The sequence below is a fragment of the Salmo trutta genome, chromosome 2 (assembly GCF_901001165.1).
Source record: "Salmo trutta chromosome 2, fSalTru1.1, whole genome shotgun sequence".
NCBI lineage: Eukaryota > Metazoa > Chordata > Actinopteri > Salmoniformes > Salmonidae > Salmo > Salmo trutta.
In genome coordinates this window covers 30,667,312-30,687,200 of record NC_042958.1, presented here as the reverse complement: position 1 = coordinate 30,687,200, position 19,889 = coordinate 30,667,312, and the positions used below count along the sequence as shown (strand labels likewise).

Genomic DNA, 19,889 nt, shown 5'->3' with positions numbered 1-19,889 from the left:
ATCAAAGTATTCTCCTGTATTTTCCTCTCTCTCTTTTTCATCTCTCTCTGGAGATGAATTATATTAGCTCCAAATGAAAATGTTTGTTTTCTTGTTCTTTTCCAGAAGGACGATACCAACTTCGAGTGTCCTTGAGCTTTCTCATGTCTGTCATTATTTCTCTCTTGCTCCTTTTTTCCTCTCCTCCATCGCTCATCCCACTTTCCTTTTCATCCGTTTGCTGCAGGACCCTGCAGACAGTGGGGCCGTCTCACGCGCGAACCTACACTGTGGCTGTGTACTTCAAAGGAGAGAGAATAGGCTGTGGCAAGGGCCCAAGGTACGTAGACCCACCCATTAGGCCGAGTTAGTATGTGTCCCAAATGGCACCTTAGTCCCTATATAGTGCACTACTTTTTGACAAGAGGCCCATTGGTTCTTGGTCAAAAGTAGTGCACTACATAGGGAATAGAGTGGCATCCAGGATGCAGTCTTCAGTGTGCACCGCTCTGCTCAATGCACGGCTAATGGGCTCTAGAAATAATGGCCATGTTTTATTGATGGTGTTTATTATAGCAATTAAGCTCTGTGGCTGTTCTATTGGGAGGGACTTTATGCGGAATGAAAATGAATCGATTCATTATTGAATTGACATAAATGGTATTATAGAAACATCATTTGGAGGATGGGAAATGCCCTGTGAGAGCGAGAGACCGCACACAGTGAGTCTCTCTCCAGAGCTAGCTTAGCTCTGGTCCAGGACATTAATGCGGTTTGCTAACGCTGAGCCTGCCTTCACTAACGCCCTGGACTAGAGCTAGGGCTAGCTGGGATGGCTGGGGAAATGCTCTGTGACAAGAAGAGAGTCCGCACACAGTGTGTCTTAGGTTGCGGCACAATAGGCACCCTGTTCCCTTCTGGTCAAAAGTAATGCACTATGAAGGGAATAGGGTGCCATTTGAGACAGATTTTCTCCAGGGCTAGCTAGGGTTTTGTTTGGTTCTACCTGTGATGTTTCTCTTCAGAGGGACGGGGGGAAAGGATGGGGAGGCTTTTATAAAGAACCGTCGGGTAAAGAAAATGTGAATCGCTGCGTGAAGGAAGACCCTTTCAGAGAGGAGATAAAACCATTCTACTCAGCTTAAGAATAATACAAAATCCATCAAACATCTCTCACCCCTCTGCATTGAAAATCCCTCTCATGGCCCTCTTGAAAGAGCGCTCTCTGCCTCTAAGCTGGCGATAACTTTGTCTCCTCCATAGTATCTCTACCCAGCTTACTGTTTTATATTTACTAAACGTAAGCCCCGTTACCCCCCCTGCCACTTGCCTATGATCACATAATATAATATTTACAGAGAGCAATACGGTAAACAGTGTACATGCTGAGAGAGCGCCTGGCCCAAAGGCTTAGCTACCTCTGTGAGATGTATGCATGGTGCTAGCTACCTGGGAGGCTTTGGGGAAAAACATTTTTATATAATCCTCTGTCATTGGCATGCTCTCAGACTACAGCATTTGAAAGGGATGTTTTGAATATGCTAAATACCTTTTCTTTCTTGTCCGTCTTTCCCTCTTTTTTTATTTGTTTATTTATTTATTCTTCTTCTCCTTTTTAATCCAGTATCCAACAGGCGGAGATGGGAGCTGCTATGGACGCACTCGAGAAATGTGAGTAGTTTGAAGAAGAAGTTGGAACCACCACTAAGTGTAATATGTTTAAGCCCTTCACATACTGTAGTACCCTGCTTTGGTTCTTTTGTTCAATATTAGCTTTGTCTTTTCAAATATTTTTCTAAATTACTGCCAAAGTGTAGTGGCCTGTCCAGTCATTTGAAGAGGTTCGAACCACCTCCACGTGTTTAAGCCTTTCATAAATAGCATATACCTTGCTTTGGTGTTTTTTAAAATACGAAATGGCTGCCAAAGAGCTTTGGAGAGCGGTGGTCACTGCCCTGTCCAGTCGGTTGGCTGCTGGATACGGAGCATTAGCCTGTTTGAAGAGAAAGTCCAGAACACAGCTAGCATGTGGCCTGGCCTGCCTGCATTATGGGCCAAGGATGCTAAGGTAACACCAGCTAAGGGCCCTCTGCAATGCTAATAGCCTTGGAGGACCTTGTTGAAGTCTCTGTTTGGTGTATTTAAAACAAAAGGGACAAAATGAGAATAGGCCTTGGGTCTGTGTGTGAGACTTGTGTCTAGTATGATCCTGGTTCTTGAGCTGTGTAGTGCTGTGACTCGCAGCTTAGGGCATAGGGTTCCATTTGGTAAGCAGACTTTAGATCCCTATCTAACAATTCACCAATATGCATCGGTTGAGAGTTTAAATGTTTAAGATATGAGTGCATCGGTCTGCGGGACCCCAAACCGATCCAAATGTAGCATGATTCGGTCAGAAAATCCATTCAAATGTTACAAATCGCTGGTTCACTAAAATGTTTTACTCAATTACTCAAATTGCTTTCTTTCTATCTTCTGAAAATACCTCATCTTTTGTGACAACTATGCAGTCTGACAACTCTCCTTCAGTGTCGGACTAAGCATGTAATTATGTTGACAGTCATTGATCTACAAGTCATTTTGCATGCCGATCAACCCCAGGCAATATCAGTAGCCTAGACAAATTGCGCGCTGCACGTTTCTTCGCTCACTGACAAATGAGAGGTAGGCCTATTCCTGATCTGGCATGCCTGCGTGTGATTTTCTGCTTTCAAAAGATTGTAAAATGACTTAAATATTTGACTTTATTAGTTGAGTGATAACCAATGTAATTTTGCGAGGTAATTTTTATCAAATGTGCTGTTTACAATTGTGTTTTACTGGATCAGGGCTTACATTAGATTTTATTTTGTTCAGGTTCACCATCACAAATAGTTTTGGTAGTTTTGCTTGAAACAATCAGTTTCAGACCCCTTGACTTCTACATTTTTATTATGTAACAGCCTTATTCTAAAATGGATTAAATAAATAAAAAATCTTCATCAATCTACACAATACCCCATAATGACAAAGCGAAAACAGGTTGATAGAAATGTTTGCAAATGTATTAAAAATAAAAAAACGAAAATAGGGAAAGGGAGATACCTAGTCAGTTGTACAACTGAATGCCTTCAACTGAAATGTCTTCCGCACACCTTATTTACGTAAGTATTCAGTCTCTTCCCTATGAGACATGAAATTGAGCGTAGGTGCACCTGTTTCCATTGATCATCCTTGAGATGTTTCTACAACTTGATTGCAATCCACCTGTGGTAAATTCAATTGTTTGGACATGATTTGGAAAGGCACACACCTGCCTATGTAAGGTCCCACAGTTGACAGTGCATGTCCGAGCAAAAACCAAGCTATGAGGTCGAAGGAATTGTCCGTAGAGCTCCGAGACAGGATTATGTCGAGGGACAGATCTGGGGAAGGGTACCAAAACATTTCTGCAGTATTAAAGGTCCCCAAGAACACGATGGCCTCCATCATTTTTAAATGGAAGAATGGAACCACCAAGAAATTGGAACCACCAAGTCTCTTCCTAGAGCTGGCTGCCCGGCCAAACTGAGCAATCGGGGGAGATGAGCCTTGGCAGGGAGGTGACCAAGAACCCAAAGGTCACTCTGACAGAGCTCTAGTCCCTTTATGGAGATGGGAGAAACTTCCAGAAGGACAACCGTCACTGCAGCGATCCATCAATAGGGCCTTTATGATAGAGTGGCCAGAAGCCACTCCTCAGTAAAAGGCACATGACAGCCCGCTTTGAGTTTCTTTAAAGGCACCCAAAGACTCTCAGACCATGAGAAACAAGATTTACTGGTCTGATGAAAGCCAGATTGAACTCTTTGGCCTGAATGCCAAGTGTCACGTGTGGAGGAAATCTGGCACCATCCCTACATTGAAGCATGGTGGTTGCAGCATCATGCTGTGTGGATGTTTTTCAGCGACAGGGACTGGGAGACTAGTCAGAATAAAGGGAAAGATGAATGGAGTCAAGTACAGAGAGATCCTTTATGAAAACCTGCTCCAGAGCGCTCGACCTCAGACTGGGGCGAAGGTTCACCTTCCAACAGGACAACAACCCTAAGCACACAGCCAAGACAACGCAGGAGTGGTTTTGGGACAATTCTCTGAATGTCCTTGAGTGGCCCAGCCAGAGCCCAGACTTGAACCCGATCGATCATCTCTGGAGAGACCTGATAAAAGCTGTGCAGCGACACTCCCCATCCAACCTGACAGAGCTTGAGAGGATCTGCAGAGAAGAATTGGAGAAACTCCCCAAATAGAGATGTGCCAAGCTTGTGGCGTCATACCCAAGAGGACTCGAGGCTGTAATCGCTGCCCAAGGTCCTTCAACAAAGTACTGATTAAAAGGTCTGAATACTTATGTAAATGTAATATAATTTTTTTTATTAATTAGCTAACATTTCTCAACTAGTTTTTGCTTTGTCATTATGGGATATTGTGTGTAGATTGAGGAGGGGGAAAAAAATGATTTAATCAATTTTAGAATAAAGCTGTAACCTATTAAAATGTGGAAAAAGGGAAGGGGTCTGAATAATTTCTGAAGGCACTGTATGTGGTCATTTTTAGATATACAGGAAAATATAATTTCAATCACTTTTGCTACCCTCACTGCATGGTCGGCGCAGGAGGAGCGTGGTCTATTTTAATATCGAAGAATATTTAACTTTCTCTGGTCATAGGAACAACATGAATTTGTGCATGAAGCAGATGCAGTGCGACTTGAGTTTCGGCATCAGGTGGAAGACTGTGTTCTCTCTCTCTGGTCAGTCTCACCGGAGGAAAGGAAGGAAAGTGCAGGGACCGTGAGAGGTGGACCCTCTGCCGCTTTCTCCCTCCCTCCTCTGAGACGTTTCTTCATAACTGGGAACTCGGAAATCTCTGACTTCCGACTTCAGTGCGTTCAAGACAACTTCGATACAATTGGGACATTTTTTTTGAACGGTCATCCAAATCGGAACTCCAAGTCAGAAGTTCAGGCATCTTTCTAGATAGAGCTCCGACTTTCCGACCTGAAGATCACTGACGTCATGATTTGACCTCGTTTTTTTTTTGAGTAAACGGTTGTCTTGACAGCATCATGACCACCAAATGCAGGTACCATCAGTCAAGTAAAACAATACAAATAATTATTTGCAAATTATTTCTATTTATGCTCAGCTATTCCTCGCAAGTTCTACACCAACTGAGCTATTTTGTTGTCAAAGCTCGAGTTTTGAAATATAATATTGTCTGAGGCGCAATATTGGCAGGCCAGGCATATAGCCAATATGCTGTGATAATGTATTAGGCCTACTGCACAAACCTCATTCCTACAGAACTGTTTTGATTAGGTTAATGTAAAAAATGTATATCATGTTTTTAAAAAATCTGAGCTTTATATCTTGGCTTGCTTTTTGACTAAGGATGTGATCTTGGTGACCACTGGTCTAAACCATTCGATTATGACGTGGGGGTGAAATCCAAAGTTGTACTTTATATTCTTTGGCTATGTCATAGCAATTTTTTAAAGATAAATATTGATACAATTCTAGCTCTAACACTTTCAATCTGCAAAAATGATAAATTAATTAGTGGGTGATGGTGATTTCAGATCAAAAGTGTGGGGGGGGCTCATTAGCGTCGCCTCATTCACTGCCAGGTAAAACACAATTATAGGCTCTCAGAACCTGATGTGAAAGAAATCCCCGTCATCATCATACACCAATCACCTCCGCCGCAACTCTGCATATCTATGTGCATGTGTAATGCGTTAGTTTGAATACATTGAGAGTTAGGTGTGTGCGGTCCAGTAACACATTAATCAACATTACAATTTGTTCCTCTTCACCTGAACTAATTAGCGGGTAGCTGGGACAAGCCAGCCTTGCTGGAGTACGGAGGAAGCAGGCGAAGTTGCGAAGGTCACTAAGGTCAAAGATTTTATTTGGTTTCGGCCTGCAAATGAGTCCCCTAGCGGCCTGTGATTGATACTGTTTGGGCATTCAAACCTTCGATTTTATAAAACATTAGTGTCTTAGGGTGTTTTTTTTTTTTTAACAACCCCCCTTATCTGGAGGCGTAGAGAAGAGATGCTCTCTCTCCCTCTCTCAATCCCCCCTCTCCTCCAATTCTTAATTCTCTCCATTCTCTCTCCCCTGTGTAATGCCCCTGTCATAGTGATTGATAGATGCTCATTACTAGTAAATGAACATTTCCCTCCTCATAAATTGCTGTTTCATGTGACTAGTTTAGCGATACCTCCTGAAAAGGTCAGTTCATTTAAAATCATCTCTCCCTGCAAAGCCTCTTCCTCTCCTTCCATCAGGCATTACAAACTGTCCAGGTCTGCATCCCAAATGGCACCCTATGCCATTCAGTGCCTTCAGAAAGTATTCACACCCTTTGACTTTTTCCGCATTTTGTTGTCACAGCCTTAATTTAAAATTGATTAAATTGAGATGTTTTGATACTAGCCTACACACAATATCCCATAATGTCAAAGTGGAATTATGTTTTGTATTTATTTTTACACATTAATTAAAATGTGTAAAATGTCTTGAGTCAATAAGTATTCAACCCCTTTGTTATGGCAAGCCTAAATAAGTTCAGGAGTAAAAATGTTTATTTTTTACATTTAACCTTTATTTAACTAGGCAAGTCAGTTAACTTATTCTTATTTACAATGACGGACTACACCGGCCAAACCCAGACGATGCTGGGCCAATTGTGCGCTGCCCAATGGGACTCCCAATCATGGCCGGTTGTGATTTTTTTATTTAACCTTTATTTAACTAGACAAGTCATTTAAGAACATATTCTTATTTACAATGACGGCCTAGGAACATTGGGTTAACTGCCTTGTTCAGGGGCAAAACGACATAGTTTTACCTTGTCAGCTTAGGGATTCGATCTAGCAACCTTTCGGTACTCGTCCAACGCTCTAACCACTAGGCTACCTCCCACCCAAAATACATGATACAGCCTGGATTCGAACCAGGGTGTCTCTAGTGACGCCTCTAGCACTGAGATGTGGTGCCTTCGACTGCTGTGCCACTCGGGAGCCCATAAAGTTGCATGGACTCACTCTGTGTGCAATAATAGAGTTTTAAATGTTTTTTTAATGACTACCTCGTCTCAGTACCTCACACAATTGTCTGTAAGGTCCCTCAGTTGAGCAGTGAATTTCAAACACAGATTCACTAAGACCAGGGAGGTTTTCCTATGCCTTGCAAAGAAGGGCACCTATTGGTGGATGGGTAAAATGAAAAAGCAGACATTAAATATCCCTTTGAGCATGGTGATGTTATTAATTGCACTTTCGATGATGTATCAATAAACCCAGTCACTACAAAGATAAGGAAACTGCTCAAGGATTTCACCATGAGGCCAGTGGTGACTTTAAAACAGTTTCAGAATTTAATGGCTGTGATAGGAGAAAATGGGATGGATCACCAGCGTTTACTTACTCCACAATACTAACCTTATTGACAGAGTGAAAAGAAGGAAGCATGTACTGAATAAAAATATTCCAAAACATGCACCTGTTTGCAATAAGGCTCTAAAGTAAAACTACAAAAATGTGGAAAAGAAATTAACGTTATGTTTTGAATGCAAAACATTATGTTTGGGGCAAATCCAACACATCACTGAGTACCACTCATCATATTTTCAAGCGTGGTGGCTACATCATGTTATAGGTATGCTTGTCATCTGCAATTACTAGGGAGTTCTTTTATTAAAAAAAGAAACAGAATAGAGCTAACCACAGGCAAAATCCTAGAGCAACACCTGGTCTGCTTTCCATCAGACACTGGGAGACACAATCACGTTTCATCAGAACAATATCCTAAAACACATAGCCAAATATACACTGGAGTTACTTACCAAGACAACATTGAATGTTCCTGAGTGGCCTAGTTACAGTTTTGACTTAAATTGGCTTGATAATCTATGGCAAGACTTGAAAATTGCTGTCTAGCAATGATCAATAACCGACTTGACAGAGCTTAAAGAAGGTTTTAAAGAATAATGTGCCAGTGCTATACAATCCAGGTGTGCAAAGCTCAAAGAGACTCACAACTGTAACTGCTGCCAAAGGTGATTGTAACATGTATTGACTCACGGGGTTGAATACTTATCTAATCAAGATATTTTTTCTTCCACTTTGACTTTTAAAGTATTTTGTGTAGATTCTTAACAAATTACAATTAAATCCATTTTAATCCCACTTTTTGTAACAAAAAAATGGGGGAAAAGTCAACATACTTTCTGAAGACACTAGGGAATAGTAGGGTACCATTTTGGTTGCAACCTAGGGCTGCATTGGACTGTTTTTTCCCCCTTTCCCAATAAAGCTAGCTACTTGCTGAGAGAGAGAGCGAGGCTCTCACTACAGTACGACTGAGACATGGAATGTGTTTAATGGACCAGTGCAGTCAAAATCCATTTTTTTCCTGTGTTTTGTATCATATTGTACAGCAGCTGATGAAACTGTAACATTGGAAAGGTGTGAAGATGTTGGATCAGTGTTATTTCCTGATAGTGGCCGGGAGGGCTGGGCGATTTGGCCAAAATGTCACATCACAATACGTTTCTTATTTGTATGTTTCTGAATAATGAAAGTTTTAAGTATGTTTTTAAAAGAAGTGCATGACAATAGAAGTGCAGCAAATGAATTCTACGTGATTTTAAATTGGCATTCTTTGTTCTGTTGGTTTAATGCTCGACAAAACTGATAGTAAAGTAGTCCAATTTGTAAAATGTTTCATTTATTTAGCAATGTTTCAAAATATCGTTATAAACTGAATTCAAAATTGATTAAATGTATTTTCTCACCCATCTACACAGGGTACCCCATAATGACAAAGTGAAAACATGTTATTAGAAATGTGTGCAAATGTATTCAAAATGATATGGAGAAATCTCATTTACATAACAATTCACACCCCTGAGTCAATACTTAGTAGAAACACCTTATAGCAGCGATTGTAGATGTGAGTCTTTCTGGGTAAGTCTCTAAGAGCATTCCACACCAGGATTGTGCAATATTTGACCATTATATTTTTCCAAATTCTACCATAGATTTTTAGGTAGATTTTAATCAAAACTGTAGCTCTGTCAATCCAGGAACATTCACTGCCTTCTGGGTAAGCAACTCCAGTGTAGATTTGGCCTTGTGTTTTAGGTTATTGTCCTGCTGAAACAGGAATTCATCGCCCAGTGTCTGGTGGAAAGCAGACTGAACCAGGTTTTCCTCTAGGATTTTGCCTGTGCTAAGCTCCATTCAGTTTATTTTTTATCCTGGAAAAACTCCCCAGTCCTCAACGATTACAAGCATACCTATTAGAGGTCGACCGATTAATCGGAATGGCCGATTAATTAGAGCCGATTTCACATTTTCATAACAATCGGTAATCGGTATTTTTGGCCACCGATTTGCCAAATTTGTATTTTTTTATTTTATTTGTTTTTTATTTTATTTTTATTTTTTTACACCTTTATTTAACTAGGCAAGTCACATTAAGAACACATTCTTATTTTCAATGACGGCCTAGGAACGGGGGTTAACTGCCTTGTTCAGGGGGGATTCGGAGATTCGTTTTTGCAACCTTCCGGTTACTAGTCCAACGCTTTAACCACCTGCCTTATATTGCACTCCACGAGGAGCCTGCATGGCAGGCTGACTACCTGTTACGCGAGGGCAGCAAGAAGCCAAGGTAAGTTGCTAGCATTAAACTTACAGTGAGGGAAAAAAGTATTTGATCCCCTGCTGATTTTGTACGTTTGCCCACTGACAAAGAAATGATCAGTCTATAATTTTAATGGTAGGTTTATTTGAACAGTGAGAGACAGAATAACAACCAAAAAATCCAGAAAAACGCATGTCAAAAATGTTATAAAACTATTTGCATTTTAATGTGGGAAATAAGTATTTGACCCCTCTGCAAAACAGGACTTAGTACTTGGTGGCAAAACCCTTGTTGGCAATCACAGAGGTCAGACGTTTCTTGTAGTTGGCCACCAGGTTTGCACACATCTCAGGAGGGATTTTGTCCCACTCCTCTTTGCAGATCTTCTCCAAGTCATTAAGGTTTCAAGGTTGACGTTTGGCAACTCGACCTTAAGCTCCCTCCACAGATTTTCTATGGGATTAAGGTCTGCAGACTGGCAAGGCCACTCCAGGACCTTAATGTGCTTCTTCTTGAGCCACCCCTTTGTTGCCTTGGCCGTGTGTTTTGGGTCATTGTCATGCTGGAATACCCATCCACGACTCATTTTCGATGCCCTGGCTGAGGGATGGAGGTTCTCACCCAAGATTTGACGGTACATGGCCCCATCCATCGTCCCTTTCATGCGGTGAAGTTGTCCTGTCCCCTTAGCAGAAAAACACCCCCAAAGCATAATGTTTTCACCTCCATGTTTGACGGTAGGGATGGTGTTCTTGGGGTCATAGGCAGCATTCCTCCTCCAAACACGGCGAGTTGAGTTGATGCCAAAGAGCTCCATTTTAGTCTCATCTGACCACAACACTTTCACCCAGTTGTCCTCTGAATCATTCAGATATTCATTGGCAAACTTCAGACGGGCATGTATATGTGCTTTCTTGAGCAGGGGGACCTTGCGGGCGCTGCAGGATTTCAGTCCTTCACGGCGTAGTGTGTTACCAATTGTTTTCTTGGTGACTATGGTCCCAGCTGCCTTGAGATCATTGACAAGATCCTCCCGTGTAGTTCTTTGCTGATTCCTCACCGTTCTCATGATCATTGCAACTCCACGAGGTGAGATCTTGCATGGAGCCCCAGGCCGAGGGATATTGACAGTTCTTTTGTGTTTCTTCCATTTGCGAATAATGGCACCAACTGTTGTCACCTTCTCACCAAGCTGCTTGGCGATGGTCTTGTAGCCCATTCCAGCCTTGTGTAGGTCTACAATCTTGTCCCTGACATCCTTGGAGAGCTCTTTGGTCTTGGCCATGGTGGAGAGTTTGGAATCTGATTGATTGATTGCTTCTGTGGACAGGTGTCTTTTATACAGGTAACAAGCTGAGATTAGGAGCACTCCCTTTAAGAGTGTGCTCCTAATCTCAGCTCGTTACCTGTATAAAAGACACCTGGGAGCCAGAAATCTTTCTGATTGAGAGGGGGTCAAATACTTATTTCCCACATTAAAATGCAAATCAATTTATAACATTTTTGACATGTGTTTTTCTGGATTTTTTTGTTATTCTGTCTCTCACTGTTCAAATAAACCTACCATTAAAATTATAGACTGATCATTTCTTTGTCAGTGGGCAAACGTACAAAATCAGCAGGGGATCAAATACTTTTTTCCCTCACTGTATCTAATAAAAAACGATCAATCTTAACATAATCACTAGTTAACTACACATGGTTGGTGATATTACTAGTTTATCTAACGTGTCCTGCGTTGCATATAATCAATGCGGTGCCTGTTAATTTGTCATCGAATCACAGCCTACTTCGACAAACGGGTGATAATTTAACAAGCGCATTTGCGGGAAAAAAGCACTGTCGTTGCACTAATGTACCTAACCATAAACATCAATGCCTTTCTTTAAAATCAATACACAAGTATATATTTTTAAACCTGCATATTTAGTTAACCTCTCTGGCGCATGTGGGACGAACTCGTCCCACCTACGTAACAGCCACTGAAATCCAGTGGCGCGATTTTTGAATCGTTAGAAATACTATTACTTCAATTTCTCAAACATATGACTATTTTACAGCTATTTAAAGACAAGAATCTCGTTAATCTAACCCCACTGTCCGATTTCAAAAAGGCTTTACAACGAAAGCAAAACATTAGATTATGTCAGCAGAGTGCCCAGCCAGAAATAATCAGACACCCATTTTTCAAGCTAGCATATCATGTCACATAAACCCAAACCACAGCTAAATGCAGCACTAACCTTTTATGATCTTCATCAGATGACACACCTAGGACATTGTGTTATACAATACATGCATGTCTGTTCAATCAAGTTCATATTTATATCAAAAAACAGCTTTTTACATTAGCATGTGACGTTCAGAAAAAGCATAACCCCCGCAAACTTCCGGGGAATTTACTAACAGTTTGCTAAATTACTCACGATAAACGTTCACAAAAAGCATAACAATTATTTTAAGAATTATAGATACATTACTCCTCTATGCACTCGATATGTCCGATTTTAAAATAGCTTTTCGGATGAAGCACATTTTGCAATAATCTAAGTACATAGCCCGGCATCACAGGGCTAGCTATTTAGACACCCACCCAGGTCAGCCTCCACCAAAATCACATTTCCTATAAGAAAAATGTTCTTACCTTGCTTGTTCTTCGTCAGAATACACTGCCAGGACTTCTACTTCAATAACAAATGTTGGTTTGGTCCCAAATAATCCATCGTTATATCCAAACAGCGACGTTTTGTTCGTGAGTTCTAGACACTATCAGAATGCTACATCACGGTCTTGCGCATGGCGCATTGGCGTGACAAAAAAATTCTAAATATTCCATTACCGTACTTCGAAGCATGTCAACCGCTGTTTAAAACCAATTTTTATGCCATTTATCTCGTAGAAAAGCGATAATATTCCGACCGGGAATATGCATTGAGCCTAAACAGCCGAATTAAATTTCTCCTCAGGAGCGAATCGTGCACGCGCCTCATTCAAAGGTCCTCTGATCCGCCACTTACCAAAGGCGATAATGTGTTTCAGCCTGAGGCTGCCTCATCAACCTTCAGGTATTTCCCGGGTTCTGAGAGCCTATCGGAGCCCTGGGAATTGTCACGTTACAGCTAAGATCCTTACTTTTCAATAAACAGATGCAAGACGCACGACTCCTTGTCAGACAGGGTACTTCCTGCATGAAACCTTGTCAGGTTTTTGCCTGCCATAGGAGTTCTGTTATACTCACAGACACCATTCAAACAGTTTTAGAAAATTCAGAGTGTTTTCTATCCAAACCTGAACAATAATATGCATATTCTAGCTTCTGAGTTGGTGTAGGAGGCAGTTAAAAATGGGCACATATTTTTTCCAAAGTTCTCAATACTGCCCCCTATCCCAAACAGGTTAATATTGTCTGCTAACATGAATTTGTGTCACTTATCTAGCGTTCCGTGCAAGCAGTCAGGGTATATACAGCAGTTTGGGCCGCCTGGCTCATTGCCGACTGTGTGAAGTCCATTTATTCCTAACAAAGACAGCCAACTTCGTAATTAATAAATTAATTTGGCAGAATTGTAATTTGGCAGAATTGTACATAACATAACTTTGAAGGTTGTGCAATGTAACAGGAATATTAGACTTAGGGATGCCACCCGTTAGATAAAATACGTAACGGTTCCGTATTTCACTGAAATAATAAACGTTTCATTTTTGAAATGATAGTTTCCGGATTCGACCATATTAATGACCAAAGGCTCGTATTTCTGATTGTTATTATCTTATAATTAAGTCTATGATTTGATATTTGATAGAGCAGTCTGACTGAGCGGTCGTAGGCAGCAGCAGGCTCGTAAGCATTCATTCAAACAGCACCTTTGTGCGTTTTGCCAGCAGCTCTTCGCAATTCTTCAAGCATTGCGCTGTTTATGACTTCAAGCCTATCAACTCCCAAGATTAGGCTGGTGTAAACGATGTGAAATGGCTAGCTAGTTAGCGGGTGCGCGCTAATAGCATTTCAAACGTCACTCGCTCTGAGACTTGGAGTAGTTGTTTCCCTTGCTCTACATGGGTAACACTGCTTCGAGGGTGGCTGTTGTCGATGTGTTCCTGGTTTGAGCCCAGGTAGGAGTGAGGAGGGGGATGGAAGCTATACTGATACACTGGCAATACTAAAGTGCCTATAAGAACATCCAATAGTCAAAGGTATATGAAATACAAATCGTATAGAGAGAAATAGTCCTATAATTCCTAAAATAACTACAACCTAAAACTTCTTACCTGGGAATATTGAAGACTCATGTTAAAAGGAACCACCAGCTTTCATATGTTCTGAGCAAGGAACTTAAACGTTAGCTTTTTTACATGGCACATATTGCACTTTTACTTTCTTCTCCAACACTTTGTTTTTGCATTATTTAAACCAAATTGAACATGTTTCAATATTTATTTGAGGCTAAATTGATAGTATTTATGTATTATATTAAGTTAAAATAAGTGTTCATTCAGTATTGTTGTAATTGTCATTATTACAAATATTAAAAAAAAGTAAAAAAAATTGGCAGATTAATCGGTAGCGGGTTTTTGGTCCTCCTATAATCGGTATCGGTATCGGCGATGAAAAATCATAATCGGTCGACCTCTAATACCCATAACATGATGCAAAATATGGAGAGTGGTACTCAGTACTGTGTTGTATTGTATTTTCCCCAAACATAACGCTTTGTATTGCTTTGCCACATTTTTTCCAGTATTGTGTAGTAACTACAATGTTGTTGATCCATCCAACTCTTAACTGTTTTAAAGTCACCTTTGGCCTCATGGTGAAATCCCTAAGCAGTTTCCTTCCTCTATGGCAACTGAGTTAGGAAGGACTCCTGTATCTTTGTAGTGACCGGGTGTATTGATACACCATTCGAAGTGTTATTAATAACTTCACCATGCTCAAAGGGATATTCAGGTGCCCTTCTTTGCAAGGCATTGGAAAACCTCCATGGTCTTTGTGGTTGAATCTGTGTTTGAAACTAAAAGACCGTACAGTTAATTGTATTTGTGGGGTACATAGTCATAAAAAAATGGTTAACCTCTACGGGCTAGGGGGCAGTATTGAGAAATTTGAAAAAAATATGTGCCCATTTTTAACTGCCACCTACACCAACTCAGAAGCTAGGATATGCATATTATTACCAGATTTGGATAGAAAACACTCTGAATTTTCTAAAACTGTTTGAATGGTGTCTGTAAGTATAACAAAACTCATATGGCAGGCAAAAACCTGAGAAAACCTGAGAGAAAAAAATAATTTTGTGGCTGTACTATTTTTTATGTGTCATTGTTTAATAGATACCATAGTGAGAAAGGATTCATTTCGCAACTCCTACGGCTTCCACTAGATCTTTATAAAGTTGTTTGAAGCGTCTATGATGAACAGAGAGCAAATAAGAATGCAGGGAAGTTGACGTCCCTGGGATGTCGTCACTTCCATTATTGCCTGCACCTGCGCAATCATGAGACGCGAGACATTTTTCAAAAACGTTTTTCTAGACACAGGTGAGGTCGGGTTGAAACATTACTGATGTTTCACGTTAAAAATGGCTCTAAAGATTGATGCTAAACAACGTTTGACATGTTTGAACGAACGTAAATAGATTTTTTTTTTTTTACTTTTTTAACTTTTTGCGGTGACTTCACACCCCACCCCGCGCTACTTTTTAGTAGCCACCGAAGCGCTAACAACATGGAACAACTTGGAGTTATTTGGACATCAATTATGAACTTTGTCAAAAGAAACCACATTTGTTGTGGTCCTGGGATTCCTGGAAGTGCCAATGGATGAAGATAATCAAAGGTAAGGGATTATTGACAATAGTATTATTGATATTACATGGTTACAAGATGATGCTAACCTATATAGCCTAGCCTATTGTTCTTAGCACAGCACCCGGTTTATTGCAACTTGTGATTTCCCAGTAAAGTTATTTTGAAATCTGGCAATACAGTAGCATTTACGAAATGTTAAACTATAATTATTTGAATGACAATATTATAATTTACCAATGTTTTCGAATAGTAATTTTGTAAATTGTAACGTTGTTCACCGGAAGCATTTCAGAGAAGAAAAAAATCTGAATTTCACCGCTACTGTAAAATGCTGTTTTTGGATATAAATATGAACTTGATGGAACAAAAAATGCATGTATTGTATAACATAATGTCCTAGGAGTGTCATCTGATGGAGATTGGCAAAGGTTGGTGCAAAATTTTAGCTGGTTTCTGCTTTTGGTGACGCCTGACCTTGAATTGAAAATGGATGTTTGTACTTTTGTGGCTATGTACAGTCCTAACATAATCTAACTTTATGCTTTTGCCGTAAAGCCTCTTTGAAAATCGAACAATGTGGTTAGATTAAGGAGATGTTTATCTTTTAAATGGTGTAAAATAGTTGATTGTTTGAGAAATTGAAATTATTAGATTTTTGATGTTTTGAATTTCCAGCCTTGCTAGCAATCCCGTCTCAGGGTTCATTGCTACCCCGTATCCCCAATTAAACAATATTATTTCACACAAAGCGAATCCTATTATGTGACTTAAGAAAATGTACTTATTTAGGCTTGCCATAACAAAGGGGTCGAATACTTATTGACCCAAGACATTTCAGCTTTTCGTTTTTAATTCATTTGTAAAAAAATATATATATATATATATAAAAAATAAAAAAAAATACATGGGAAAAACGTAATTCCACTTTGAAAAACATAATTCCACATTATGTGTAGGCCAATGACAAAACATTTAATCAATTTTAAATTCAGACTGTAACACAACAAAATTTGGAAGAAGCCAAGGGGTGTAAATACTTTCTTTAGGCACTAGTATGTTGATTCATAACGATTTAGAGGTATTCAATTATATATCGGCCAGCCCTAGTTGCTGGTTGAAAAAACAATCTACACAGCTCCTTCTTATCAGCATGTTTTACATGACATCGCCAGGTGATATAATATAGACCAATGACAGAGTTCAATACCTCTCTGCCAATAACAGGTCGTTTTCAGATTACATATCCCTCACATACTGTATCCCCACTCAGACCACTCCCAGACAGTCCTAGCAAAATATTAGTTTTTTATTGCAAAAATGTATATTTGTTTATTTTTTACATTTTTCATTGAAAACTATTACAGCAAGGTGCTTAGTTGTTACCCAGAAATATTTTTTTTATTGAATTAAAAACCGCAGCGTTTTGTAGTTTAACATTTTTATTGAAAGGGATGGACAGAAATGAGCTAGGAGACAGATAATTAAAGAGAATGTAGTGTTAACCAGTGGGGCCAGTATTCAAACCCACGCAGCCACGGGATCGCATAATGTGCCGCAGCAACCGCTCAACCAATCTCAGGGCATGCACACATTTTCTCCCCTTAAACTAACAATATCTTACAGTAACTACCTACAGTATGTCTGACTGTCCAATGGCTTCCTACGTTGCTGTAGGATTCTGTCTGTCAGGATTCATTTCCATGTTTTATTTAAGGCCTTCTTTGGTATCGGGCCGCTTTAGAGTGAAATTAAGTTTTTGTTCAAACGTACGACTGCCCAGCTCCCCTCCCCCACTCCGTTCCCTCCCTGACAGGCAGCTTAAACGCAGCAGAAGAGAAGTAAAGAGGTAAGAGAGACAGAGCTGTGCACAGCCCTCGCTCAGACAGCTCATTAAAGAGAAATGGGCCCAATATTTGGTGTTCGTTACGCTGTAGAGATCCGCTGCTGGCTCCAGGGATTCTCATTTTATTAATTGATAGCCTCTCATTTTAACAATCTCCTGCCTGTATCTGTCGAGGCAGAATTAAATGTTAACCAAGGCCTGAACTAAAGGAGGGGATGCAAACAGAGCTAAGGCTGAGACTCCTAGGTAGGAGGAAGAGGGGGAAGGAGAATAGAGAGAGAGGCAGCCCAGCGGCCTCACACACCTCGGCCCTGAAAGGTCGGAGAACATGAAATATACATGGGGAGACGAGTTAACCATTCATCAACACATCGCTCATCCTTTTTTTGGAGCAGCCGGAGATAGTTTTGTTCTCTCTTTATCTCTTTCGCTCATCTGATATCACACGCTTTCTCTGTCTCCATCTCTCACCCTCTTCCCATCTCCGTCTCTCTCTCATGCTCTCTCTCTCTCATGCTCTCAATCTATTCCTCTCTCCTTTATGCTCTTGCTCTTTTTCTCTCTCTCTTGTGGTCTTTCAATCTCTTTTCTTTATCACCACCACTTCATTTCATACTCTGTCCCCCCTGCAGCTGCATGTTTCCTAAACAATGCTGTTTCTTCTCCTGAATACGACAGGAAATAGTCTCTGGATGTGTCCCAGATGGCTTCCTATTCCTATATAGTGCATTACTAAGTAGGCTTTGGCTGGTAGCGAGCAGGGAGGGGACTAGATTCTCTCTCCTCAGCTGTCACTAAACCCTTAATTTCTTGGTAAAGGCTTCTGTGAATGCACAGCAAGTACAATACAGTATGAAGGATGGATGGGTGGATGGAGGATCTCAATGTACTCCTTCTGTGTGTGTTTATTTATTTGCCCCTCTTGGCAAGTTAGGGAGGTAGGGTCTAGACAAAGGTACATAGATAGATGCAGTGTTAGTGTTGGGTAGCTAACAGATGTGTTGTGGTTTGCCTATAGGTGATATGTATTCAGTCAGCTCCATTGTGGTGCTGTCGTAATAAAGCCGAAGCTTAGTGCTGGAGAGAGCATTCCCCCATCCACGTCGATGGGGCCGAGGTGGAGAGGGTCAAAAGCTTCAAGATCCTCGGTGTGCACATCACTGATAACCTGAAGTGGTTCATCCACACCGACAGCGTGGTGAAGGTTCAACAGCGCCTTTTCAACCTCAGGAGGCTAAAGAAATTTGACATGGCCCCTAAGACCCTCACAAACTTCTACAGATACACCATTGAGAGCATTCTGTCAGGCTGTATCACTGCAGTGCTCTCGAGGGTGGTGTGGTCAGCCCAACGCATTACCCGCGGCACACTGCCTGCCCTCCAGGACATCTACAACACCCGGTGTCACAGGAAGAACCAAGAAGATCATTAAGGACCTCAGCAACCCGAGCCACAGCCTGTTCACCCCGCTACCCTCTAGAAGGCGTAGACTGTACAGGCGCATCAAGGCTGGGACCGAGAGATTGAGAAACGGCTTCTATCTCCATGCCATCAGACTGTTAAACAGTCACCACTAACCTTAGTCCAGCGGTTCCCAAACTAGGGGTGATATGATAATGGGGTCGTGGCAGAATTTCCTGTATAACATAAATCTATTATACATATATAGAAAAAAAGATGTACTATAATATTTTCTTTATCTCAAAATCATTAATGTGGTTAACCTTAAAAATCTAAATGAAAATTATTCAAATCTAAAAGATAAAATTAAACCATAGAGGGCCCTTAGATTATGGGAAAAGGCTGTACTTGACCGTTGCACTTGAATCATTCTCACGGTGAATGGCTAGGCCTGCTATGCTATGAAACCACACACTACTGCAGACTTTGATATTACCGAACGCAATTGATATTGTGAAAACAATGTGTGGGGAGGCACAGAAACTCATCAGATAACAGTGTTAAACACATAATTTATGCTATTGCCAGCAGTCAAGAGGAAACTCTGACTGAACGACTCAAACTCCCTAGCTTATGCCCTCCAAATGGACAATAACTGTGAGGGCCGAGATGCCCATTCATTGACTTTTGTTCGCTATACATGTCGGGGGGGATGCTATTCACACAGACATTGTTCTGTCTCACGATTTCTAAGTATGAAACAGCTTATGGGATGTTCAGTGTGCTGCCTGGCTATATTGACGAAAAACAGATTCCATTTGGGATCGAATGGTGGGCTTTTGCACAGATGGGGTGCCATCTATCACAGGATGGCGGGCAGGCCAAAAGGACTCGAAGGGAATAATATCCTGCCGTCTCCCTCTGAGCATTGATGTCGAGTTCAAACAAATCGGAACTCTGAACTCGTAAAATCTCGGACTTCCGTCTTCAGTGCGTTCTAGACAACTGGGAACTCGGCAAGAATCAAACTATGAATTCCACCTCGGACCTCTTTCTAGTGCTCTGCCTCTGACTTTCCAACCTAAAGATCACTAACGTCATGATTTTACCTCATATTTTTCCAAGTTCCCAGTTGTCTTAAAAGCACCATACAACTCATGGTAGGCTACCCTTGGTTAGCT

General features: G+C 40.9%; 1 protein-coding gene across 3 annotated transcripts in view; it reads left to right on the top strand.

Moving 5' to 3' along the window:
* drosha (drosha ribonuclease III) overlaps positions 1-19,889 on the top strand; it is a 156,638-nt gene that overhangs the window by 129,831 nt on the left and 6,918 nt on the right. For all 3 annotated transcript variants that reach the window (XM_029699834.1, XM_029699814.1, XM_029699824.1), the window contains exons 30-31: positions 227-319; positions 1,604-1,650. In XM_029699834.1, coding sequence (XP_029555694.1) covers positions 227-319; positions 1,604-1,650 — 140 coding nt within the window. The remainder of the gene's footprint in view (positions 1-226; positions 320-1,603; positions 1,651-19,889) is intronic.